This window comes from Aplysia californica, unplaced genomic scaffold (genome assembly GCF_000002075.1).
Source record: "Aplysia californica isolate F4 #8 unplaced genomic scaffold, AplCal3.0 scaffold00425, whole genome shotgun sequence".
In the NCBI taxonomy this organism is placed as follows: domain Eukaryota; kingdom Metazoa; phylum Mollusca; class Gastropoda; order Aplysiida; family Aplysiidae; genus Aplysia; species Aplysia californica.
Genome location: NW_004797695.1, coordinates 353,555 through 365,092, shown reverse-complemented (window position 1 = coordinate 365,092; position 11,538 = coordinate 353,555). Strand labels below are relative to the sequence as shown.

The following is an 11,538-nucleotide window of genomic DNA, read 5'->3' as shown; positions in this document are numbered from 1 at the left end:
ATCATCATCATATCACCATCATTATCATCATCATCACCAACTAAACAATTCACCTTTTTTTTTGGTGTGTTTTTCTTGTTGTTCTTTTCCTTGAAACATAATAATTTGCAGCATGTCAATACATTTTTACGTAACCTACAAATTAAATATAGGCACCAAAATCAGGACACGAGACCAAAAAAAACCCAAAACCCCAACAAAAACAAACACTCCCCCCTGTAAATTATATAGTGTACAGTCCTGCTGGTCAGGATTGTCTTTTCGGTCACAGTAAGATACAAGATACGGTTATAAGACAAAATATCTTGAAAAGTGGAAGGCCTGCTGGTGGTAAGAACATTTTCAAGCTACTAACATAAGACATTAGGTAATTTATGTCATGTATCAGTGCCATTAAGTGTGAATCAAATCCAAGTCAAAACAAAAGGATTACAATACATAATTCTAAATAAATAATACTGTATTTTCCGTGATGCATAGATATTCATATTATATATAATAGTACAAAACATCATCATGTACATGTACAAAAAGTACAAGAACAATGTACAAAGAGTGAATCTACAAAAATGAAGTCATAATTTCATTTTAATACAAGGGCAAATTAACTCTCTCTCTTTCTCTCTCTCACTCTTTCTCTCTCTCTCACACACACACACACACACACAAACAAATATTCACTTGTCATGTGGTACAGCTATAAATGCTATACACTAAACAGAGACATAAAAAAAAAATACTGATAGTCAATAGACTTAAATGCAAAAGAGAAGCCACCCCCCCCCCCCCAAACCATCTGTAAAAATGTTACTCGAACTACAATATAATAATAATAATAATAATAATAATAATAATAATAATAATAATAGTAATAATAATAATAATAATAATAATTCAATTCATATATTGGGTTCCAATTCCAAGTGTGCAAGTTGCAACATTTCAACACTAACAAAAGTTGTTCCAAAAGAGAGGGATGGGTAGAAAGTGCATTCACAGAATACATGTATAGCCATCTCACAGGTTGTATTCAAAGTGATTACGGGAAAACAAAGACAGCCTGAGGTGGAAGACAGGAAAAGGGGTGAGCACTGCAAAACAGGTGGAGCACAAATATATGTCAATGGTCAACAAAGCATTCTTGTTTGTGTGCCACTTGATTTAACCTTAAAGCATAGTCAACCAAGCCAAGGTGGTGCAGCTTCATTAGTTTCAAAAGAATAGAAGCACAGTGTGAGCCACAAAACTCAGAAAAGAATCCTCTCACTAATGTTCAAAAGTATGGTGGTGTCTTAATCGAAATCTGCAGGACTCACTGATTTTTAAAAGTTGAGCCATGCTTTAAGTTTCGAATGATTGCGAAAACAACAGGGAAAAAAAATTGGGGATTCTACTTTCTTAAGATCTTTAGATTTGCCACTGCTTTGGTTTAAGCGGGTTCCGGTTCATTGTATACTGCTTGGAACAGTCAAGTATTTGCAGCAGAATAGGAAACATCTTGGTCACCATAACAATATCACTGGACTTATGACTCAAATCATTGTGAATTCACAAAAGATAAAAAAGCAGGGATTATATAAAAATACATGTATTATTATTATGTTTAACTGTAGTTTTTCTACAATCTTTTGACTAGTACAGCTTCATCTTAAGAGAAAGTTTTCGTGGAATGCAAAGTTTGGATCTCGATAGGCCTACTTTAATAATACCTATAAAAATGTATCAAAGTATAAAAACTACAAATTTGATCCCTGACTAATAATAAACAGACCATACTTGATCATGATAATTAATTTGGTAACTCTATCACAAAGGATTAGCTGGTAGGCCTACATTGATACTATCTTGATGACATAATGTCCACACATAAAAATAATAAGCACATAAGCTCACCTAAAATTTTCTCTCTCTCTGTATTCTCACCACTTTCATCTCATCCCACAAACTAAGCATGTAATACATGTAAGTTGAACACCATGTGCACTGTAATAACATAATTCACTACTCAGTGACCACTCTCAACAATTCCGTGTGTTGAGGAGCCACCATGAAAAACAACAGAGTTCTTTGCATCTGTTAGCTGAGCCATTGTTGGCTCATGTTCTAGAAGAATGGAGTCGTGCATGGGGCCTGATTGATTGACAGCTTGGTGAAGGTGAGGCAAACCACTAGACATAGGCATGTTGTCTGTGTACAAAGAGCCGAGTACTCTAGGACCAGCCTGACTGTGCCCATCTGAAAGTGAAGCATGGAAAGAATGGATAGTGTTGCTGTTGTATCCTGACACTGAGATTTGAGTAGTTCCTGTGACATCATTCTCTGGCAATGGTGTCATTGCTGACAGTAGACTCGACATTGGTGGGCCCAAAGGGGTGTTACCGCTGCTGTGACCGTCAGATGCCATATCGTGATGGTAAAGATACGTCAGGTATGACGGCACTTTGTCATGGCCCACATGATGTTGAGGCTGGTGGGTAAGGGCTGGCTGGAACTGTTGAGTCATTTCTGAAAGATGGGTGCTCTGTGCATGCTGTGGATAGCTGGGGTTATGAGACAACATGTATGTCTGCTGAGGAAACTGTTGCGGATCTGTGGGAGGGGCTACCAAAATATTTGGTTGCAAATTTTCTGTTAAGTGGTGTTCATTCTTCACACAAGCAGCACCTTTAGAGACTGATGGCCTTTCCTTGGGGTCATTTTCAGAAACAAGTGCAGCTTTATCTTTATCTTCTTCTTTTTCCTTTGGATAAAGCTTACGATTATTTTTAAGTCCAGAAGTTCGTACCCTTGGGCGCACTATGATAACTTGTGCTTGACTGCTAGTCATATCATTTACAGACTCTTCCAGAATAAAATCCATTGGGTTAGGATTTCCACTGATTTCTGCTCGGTGGCTTTTCACATGAGTCCTCATATTATCTGCTCTTGTTCCTTTTTTCCCACATATGGTACAAGTAAAGTGTTTCTTTGGTAAATGAACAGTTTTCATATGCTTTGTGAGCCCTCCTTTGTCTGGGAACGAACTACCACAAGTTTGGCAAACATGTTTTTCATTATTTTCGTGTCGTTTCATATGAGCTGCACAACAGTTCTTTGACTTGAATGATTTACCACATATACCACACAGAAATGGATAAGTATCCTTATGGACGTATTTGTGAGTATATAGGGATGCTTTTGACTTAAAGGACTTTCCACAAATTTGACATTCATGAGGTCTTGCTTTGCTATGAGTGGCAGTGTGAGCTTTCAAAGTACTTTTAAAGAGAAACACCTTTCCACAAATATCACACATAAATTTCTTTATTCGATTTTTATGCCTTTCACAGTGAATACTTCTTGAGTGCTCCGATTTATAAAATTTCCCACATATATTGCATGGGAAATTTTTACTTTCTTCATGAGTCAACAAATGGGCTCGTAAAGATTGCTTTGTACTAAAACTTTTGCCACACTTATCACATCTATGGGGTTTGTTCTCAGAGTGTGAGTAAAGATGTAATCTGAGGCTGCTGCTATAGGAAAATGTTTTACCACATATTTTGCAAACTTTACTCCCTATACCGTGGGCTGCTTCTGTGTGCACCTTCAAATGGTTTGATGTGAGGTAAGTTTTATGGCAAATACCACATTTATGAGGTCGTTCTCCTTTATGTCTCTGAAGATGCAGTTTATAACTGTGGTGAAAACTGAAAGACGCATTGCACTCTCGGCACTGGTATGGCTTGTCTTTACTATGCAAGCCCCGGTGATGATGATACAAAGAGTCTTTGGTCTTCAAAGTCTTCCCACATACGTCACACTGATACCCTGTGGAGTGGGTTCTAACATGTTGTCTATATAAGAGTTTGCTTGAAAAACTTTTAAAACATTCTTTGCATGTAAAACATTTCTCCTTCCTTTCAGAACTCTTTCGTGCTACTTTCTTGAAAGTTCTAGAATTAGCAGTTACATTCCCAGCCTCCATTTCAATATTGCTGGTCTCTTGATCAATAATTTCATTAGAGTTTGTTTTTTCCTCAAAACTAATCACTTGATCAGCGTCATCATTTTTAATTATTGCACGAAGTCTGTTTCTCTTTTTTAAAGGTTGTGTAGGAGTGTCAATATCTTCAGATTTCGAGTTCTTCTCTGGGGCATTGAAAGCCTTCTTCTTAACTCTGCGATTTCCTCTGAGCATTTTGTCATCTTCTTGTGGTGCAAGTGGTGGTACCAAACCGCCATCAACTGAAAATGAAAACTTCCCTTTTCCACTATCAATTTCTGTCATCTCATCCTGATCAGTCCTGAGGGGCTTGTAAGTCTTACGTTTCGGTCTTGTTGCAGCAGCAGGGGAATCAATATTTGCTTTAACAGCAGCAGATTGCTCCTCGTGGACCTGTGCTGCTTCTTTGCTCACAGAGTCACTGTCATTCTTCAGGGGTTCTGTTGACAGTGAAAGGGAACAAGAGAAATGTAATAAGTTTTCTGCAAAGAAACAAAATGCTAATAAAATAGGCTATGGAGTGATCATATTGTCTAAAACAGGCTGAAGACGATATCATGTTTTACTTGCAGTAAAATGTTCAGAAATTTGTCTTGTGCTATGAAAAAAATCCCCACACTCATAAAGTCACACAAACAAAATATATTTTTAAAAAAATAATTAAATGTGAACTTTTGCACCAGAGATGAAAAAGAATTTTCTTGTAGTGGCATTTGGGCTCTTTGCTGAACACTATATATGCTATTCAAAGATTTTGTATAAAAGTCTCTTCGCAGCCAGGCCCATGATGACAAATGATATGACCCAAGTGCTTTTAAATGAAATTTGATGGTAGTAGTTTGGTAGCTAAACATTCATGAAAAGAAACCTCTCTTTCTTCAAAGAGGGTGTTCATACACTGACTCAGGCTTAGTAATCAAAGAAAGGCCATTTTGCTATGGCAAAAAAACCTCAACTTATATATTTAGTCTGGAATGGCAGCCAAACAACAATCATTTGGATAGTATGAATGAAGTGAAGCCAAGAGCTCATGAGAGAAAATTAAAACAAGAACTGACTGGACATATTATAAGAAACCAGTGGTACTAATTAGATAAAAATTTAACTGTGTGGCACTTAAGAAGGCAGACACTGGTATTGGTATCTTTGAAGTAGCGTTATAAGGCACTTTGCATTTCACATGTGGGACCTCGGATTTTGATTCCTGAGCGGGGAAAATTTTTATAGAGTATCTCAGTCTTTCTGCTAGGATGTTGTATCCCTCTCAGCCTGGGTTGGCCTTCAGACATTGTTGGAAGCCCGCCTCTTTAATGATCTAAATTGGGTTGATGCATTTTCTTTTTAAAAAAGAAAAAAAAGGGGTAGGTGATTGGCAAGTGCTCTAGTGTTGTTTGCTCCTTCCTTTCTTAGATGGAACATTTATCGCCCTTTCTCTCCTTCTTTTCTTAGATGTAGTATGTTACTGTCACGCAACACCTCTAATCCTTGGCACTAGTACGACCTAACTGTGTTGCAAGTGCCATGAGACTAAAACAAAAAAGCTGGAACAAAAATCATATATTCAAGCCTACTTCTTCAAATGTAAAGGGAAAAGACATTTTTTTTTCTTTTGTCTTTGTGTGATACTCAACTGGCTAATAGAGTGCTGCATATAGATTTTACAACTTTAACAAACCGTTTCATCGAGATGAAGAACTGAGATTTTTGTTCAGAATTAACTGACAGAGCCATCAAAATTATCATTATATATAAATAAAGCTTTATCATCCCACATTGATCCTCTTGTATTATGACTTACGAAAAAGGAAAAGTAGGGAAGCCATAGTCTAAATTAAGATTCTTTGTTAATAACCGTTCAGAATTTATAATCTAGCTTTTATATTCTAAAGCAAAACTCACGAGCCTTATATTATTTCACTCACCTGGTACTTTTCTGCTTTTAGACTCGCATTCCTTTGACTTTTTCAGGGTGGATTCTCCTGATGAATTAAAAAAGTCCATTACTAGTACCAACAAAGCAATTAATTCATCATGGGACATGCTCCTCAAATCCTCCGTCGATACTTTTCCACTTTTCAAGTCTTCCACTGTAATATTTCTCTGACAGGATTGCTCGGATGGAGACTTTTTCTCACTTTCACTGGAAGGACACAAAACTTTCTCCGGTATAGGCCCTTTTGATAAAGCAGGGTGTTCTTGTGAAGTAGAAATTCGGACAGAGTCCTCTCCACTTTCCTTAGGATGGGTAGGGAAATCAACAACAAAATTTCTCTCAACCATATGCTGCCTAGCTAGCTTTGGCACATCATTCACATTTTGTTGTCTAGTACAAGAAGGTGGTAGGTGCTCCATAGAGAGGGAAGTTGTCTGCTCATTCAATAGATTCTCCATCCTTTGATTGTCACCAAGAGCATGGTTATTATCATCAAGAACGTGCTGATACTGTGCTGAGTCCTCCAAAATTTTTGGGCCAGTTGGTGACGTTGTCAGTTGAGGAGGGTTGTTAAATAAAAAAGTAGAAGTGATGTCTTGAAACGATGTCATACTTTCAGGCTGAGAGTAATTGCTCATCAGAAGAGGAAACCGTTGTTCAATGATCTTCTCGAAAGGCGGAAGGCTAGTCAGAGCTGACGTGGGTAAGCTTGTTGGGAAGTGTCCTATATGAGATGATGATATGCTCGGAAGACATGCATTTTCTAAACTTTTTAGTTGTATACCTGAAGAGACAGAAGTTAATTCTTGGGAACTATGAATGTTTGAAGTGGTGAATCCCATTGCTGGAGGATGATTGTATACAACTGCTGGTCCTGCTGGGTTATCAACATGCGAGTCTGACAACAGAGAGACAGGAATGTTCTTTGACAACCATCCAGCCGTGGAATCTTCTCTAGATGCACTGTGATCAGCTACAGTCGGGATGTAATTCTGCTGTGGACACAACGAGCTTCTAAGAGTTGTCTGGGGCACTAAGAATCTTTGTTCATACGCTCTTTGATTTTCTGAAGAATTGGTAGGTGGTAGATAACTTTGAGTGCCCAATGTTCCTGTCTGATGTGGCTGAAATTTTATATCAACTCCTGAAGTTTCACCTAGAGTAATGGTGAGTTTTCCTTTGCAGTTGGTATTCCTCCTCGAGAGAGTTGATTTGAACTCAGAGAGAATTTGACTGATGGATAACTCTGTGGTTCCAGGGTTGGGCTGGTCTCTCATGGAATCCTGAAGGGGGTCCATTCTGAAATTTGAAATTTAAGAGAATTGTAGTAACACAAAAAAACATAAGGTCACAAATCTGACATTTCAAGAACACAGTCTTAAACAATAAATATAGATATAGCTTCCCCCATTAAAAAACCCAATACACACATAAGTATCCCGGGGGTGAATCACCCCCTGGGGAAGTACTACTGACTGAAGTGTCTTTAGCCCTTTCCCAAAGGGGGGACATTAACTATGTTCTTATGCACAGTAGAATTGTAAATTTGTAAATGGGCTGATTCATCAATGCCATGCTCATAACTGTTCCTAAACTGCAACAGGGAACTGCTGCTTTTTCTTTCCTAATCCTTACTATCGTCATTTTTCCTCTACTTCTGTAGTATGTTTGTCACACTCTTGTGACCCGCTATTTCCGGGGAGCTTTGATAGTCGAAGCAGACTTTGTGCTGTTGAAGTTAGAGAGGTTAGCAGAGTAAGCCTGATTCCCTGTAAGGACTTCTCTGTTGACATCCACCCCTAGGTGCTCAAATGACCTTATGAAGTTGCGAGCACCGTAAAACCTCGGGAGATGAGAAGCCGTTCTGTGTCGGATGCGACACAGATTTTACCATTAGACACATCTTAACAGAATGTCTAGACTTTGGAGAGATCCGAAGGAAGTTTTTTTAAATGCAAGAAATTGCAAGATATTTTTTCTGTCGTTGTTCCCAGCAGAATTTTGAATTTTATAAAGGCCATTGGCCTTTATGGCAAGTTGTAAAATGAAAAATGAAAACATACTATTTAAATTTTTATTGTTACCTATAAGAGTTGTTTTAAATCACAAATATATTTACACTAAATTTTAATATTTTAACATTTTAGCATTTTAAAGTCAATTAGTTGACCAGTCGTGGAGTGAACTTTTGCGAAAGTAAACAACTTGTGTTTCGCGCGCTCATATGACCTTAGCAGTTGCGAGCGCCGTAAAACCCTATACTACATACATACATACAAAGATGTATCTATAGTAGATCTAATTGCGCGGCAATCTGAAAATTGCGATATTTTATATTTTTAAAATAACCAAAACAAAAAACAAAAAAACCCACTACTTCCATCTTTATTCTTTTAGTCACATCAAGGAACATTCACATACATCTTTAAAAGTGTAAAAATATGAAAATTATCAATAAAAATTAAGGTCATAATTAACATAATAAAAAAATAATATAAAACTGAAAAGCTTACAAGAATGATACAATGCCAGGTATCAAACTCAAAGTTCACAAAGTACAGTTAATTTATTTTATACTTAGAAATAACTTTTAAAAAAAATTCACATCCATTTTTATTAATTTTTTTACTCGTATCAAGGAACATTCAAATAGAAAAAATGTGAAAATTAAAATTAACATATTAAACTGAATTTTAATTTCAATTTTCTCATTTTTATACTTTTGAAAATATATGTGAATGTTCCTTGATGTGAGTAAAAGAATAGATAAAGACAGAAGTGAATTAAAAAGAAAATTAGGGCCTGCTATTTCAAAAATATAAAATAAATCAAATGTACTTTGTGAACTTTGAGTTTGATACCTGGCATTGTATCCTCCTTGTGAGCTCTTCAGTTTTATATATTATGTTAATTTCCATTTTCATATTATTACACTTTTGGAAATGTATGTGAACGCTCCTTGATGTGAGTAAAAGAATAAAGATGGAAGTGTACTTTTAAAAATTGTATTAAAAAAATATATAAAATATTAACGCAATCTTCAGATTGCCGCGCAATTATATAGGCTACCATCATTAAAACGTGCAGCAGCGTAAGATTGCGCTGCTTTAACGATCGTTAAAACGCACAGCGCAATCAAGATGGCTGCGCAGTTATATACGATCACTAAAACGTTGCAGCGCAATCTTCAGTAAATTGCGTGGAACATATATATTTTATAAATCTCCTATATATACATGATAGTATATGTACACCAAAATACAGACTAAAAACAAGGCTGATCTTTGTCAATAAACAGGCCAACATAGTTTATTCTCAACATAACTGTTAGAGTAGATGATGGCACTATAAAATTACTCATCTTAGCAATGATGGTAATTTTGTTAGAAAGGAAAGTAAAGACTCATTTGTGATCAAGGTAAAGATTAGCCTACTAATAAATGTGGGGAGCGCTGACAAAATGAGTTTAAACTTCTTGGATTTTCCCTTTTGGAAAGATATGTCAAATTTATAGGTTAGTAAATGATAAAAGACATGCTAAACTTTAAGTTGAAGAGTATAGCATTACTTTTAAATTAAAGATCTACAAATTTGACCCTTGTCTTGATTTTCAGCCAATAGCTCCATTTGCTGTTTGTGAGAAAAGTAACTCACTTTGTCAGCAGACCTCACAAATGTAGCCCACATCAAAGATTGACAAAACTGATCTTCATGTCAGAGTGTGATACAGTTAAAAATCATTCCCACTAAAATTTTGTGGCATCGCCCAAATGTGTGTCATGAAAAGTTCACTAGATGGAGAGGAATGGAATAAAATTTTAATTGGAAAGATGAATTCAAAAGTAACTAACATTTGCTTCTGCTTCACCTAAACAAAATCTAGGCTAATAAAATTTTCACAGGCAACTTTAACAATAGGCATATTATTGGATTTAAAGCTTAAAATAAGGAATACTTTTATGTTTTAAATTAGGTACATGATGTACCAGCAAAATCCGCTACAACAATAATTATTATTCCTAGTCTCGAAATTTACACTCAAAACTATAAATTTGCTGTCTGACTCAACTAAGCAATGAAAAAATGCCAACAGTTACACAGTACAATGCTCTCAGTGGCTTTGAAAGTGAAGACCCCCCCCCCATGTTCAACAACAACCCCAAAAAAAGGAGACAAAATAGGCGCTCGATATATTATATAGATCTAGTTAGTCTATCTAGAGGCAGAGGGTTGCTAAGAGAAAAAGAAAAAAAGTTAGCGCCAGTTCAAACAAAAATTAATACAAATTAAGCGGGAAATCTAAGATGTCTAAGACCTAAGACGCCTAAGATGCTAGCTTCAAGTCTGATTTTTAAAAATGTTATAAATTTTCATTCAAAATTCAATAATAGGCCTAATAAAACAAAACAGGCATCCGCACAGTCTGTCCCAAAAAAGTGTAAGGTTTATGTTACATAATAGGCCTCTGTGCAAGTGAAGAAAGTGAAAGAGAGAGAGAGAGAGAGAGAGAGAGAGAGAGAGAGAGAGAGAGAGAGAGTGTGTGTGTGTGTGTGTGTGTTTGTCTGTAATAAAGGGGTTCTTTTACTTTAGAATTGTGACAATATTATTATAGCGAATTGTATTACTTTAGTCTATAGTGAAAGTTCGCTATGCTTCCCCTTGTGACCAAAGCCAGTGAGTTGCTTACAAAAAGTGTAAAACAGAATGAACGCACGCTCACCTGGCAATGTAAATATTAGCAGCTCTCAGGCTAGGCCGAACCAAGAAATATTGTTGATTCTCGTCCAGAAGAAGTTTTATGAACAAATGAATACCATTCGTTATAGGCTATACAATGCATTATAGCTATAATATAATTATTCCTTGGTTCCATGCAGTCGATACTTCTAACATCATGTTCAGAAAGCGTGAGAATACAGAAGAAAACTTTGCAAGACAAGCACAACACATGAATCAGGCTTCACAACATCAGCCATTTTGGCCTAAGAGTTTTGTGCCAGGATTTTTCTAAATCCGACTACACAAAGCAAAGATTCTCTACACTCGGATCTTTGTTACACATTGTACTAAGTATTGATTGTGCAAGGGATCGAGAATAGCATCATGTAGTGAATGCACATTGTTAGCCGCGATAGTTTTTTGTGCTTAAAAAATATGACTTTTTAATTAAAGAGAAAAAGTACATTTGCAATTATAGTCGTGAGGCACTAAAGCCTGACTTACGTAAATCCTGCTCCGCCTGTTTGAGCAGATTTCGGCTATAGCATAATATATTATTATTATTTATAGAGAAGAATTTCCCCATCGCCGGTATCAATTAAACTCCTGAAGAAACCAAGATGATCTGAGTCTGGGCAAATTGTGGGAATAACAGGGGGATTATAACTTTTGTACATAAATACCAGATAAAACATCAAACTAAGATTCTTTTGGAATGGAACCGCCTCCTGGTAAATTCCGTAGACTATGAGAATTCGTTCCATATTATAGCGCCACTGTTTTTTGGCACTAAAGGGCGTTCGACTTTATGAAATACAAATTAATGTTGGTGAGGTATTGATAAAGAATGAGAATGTCTGACCGTGAGTGTGTGTGTGTGTGTGTGTGTGTGTGTGTGTGT

The 11,538-nt window shown here is 36.4% G+C and overlaps 1 protein-coding gene across 1 annotated transcript; it reads right to left on the bottom strand.

Moving 5' to 3' along the window:
• Positions 1 to 829: 829 nt before the first annotated feature.
• On the bottom strand, positions 830 to 11,506 carry LOC101851883 (paternally-expressed gene 3 protein). The gene is made up of 3 exons (XM_005104561.3): positions 10,639 to 11,506; positions 5,908 to 7,217; positions 830 to 4,425 (listed from the first exon to the last, which is right to left on the bottom strand). The coding sequence occupies exons 2-3, from the start codon at positions 7,214 to 7,216 to the stop codon at positions 2,006 to 2,008; spliced, it is 3,729 nt and encodes a 1,242-aa protein (XP_005104618.1). The 5' UTR covers position 7,217; positions 10,639 to 11,506; the 3' UTR covers positions 830 to 2,005.
• Between the last annotated feature and the right edge of the window lie 32 nt (positions 11,507 to 11,538).

What these genes read in the sequence shown, in the direction of transcription:
- LOC101851883 (XM_005104561.3), bottom strand. Translation starts at nt 7,216, where the DNA reads ATGGACCCCCTTCAGGATTCCATGAGAGACCAGCCCAACCCTGGAACC. An exon ending in TAAAAGCAGAAAAGTACCAG is followed by an intron (nt 4,426 to 5,907) that starts GTGAGTGAAATA and finishes CACTGTCAACAG; the next exon opens with AACCCCTGAAGAATGACAGT.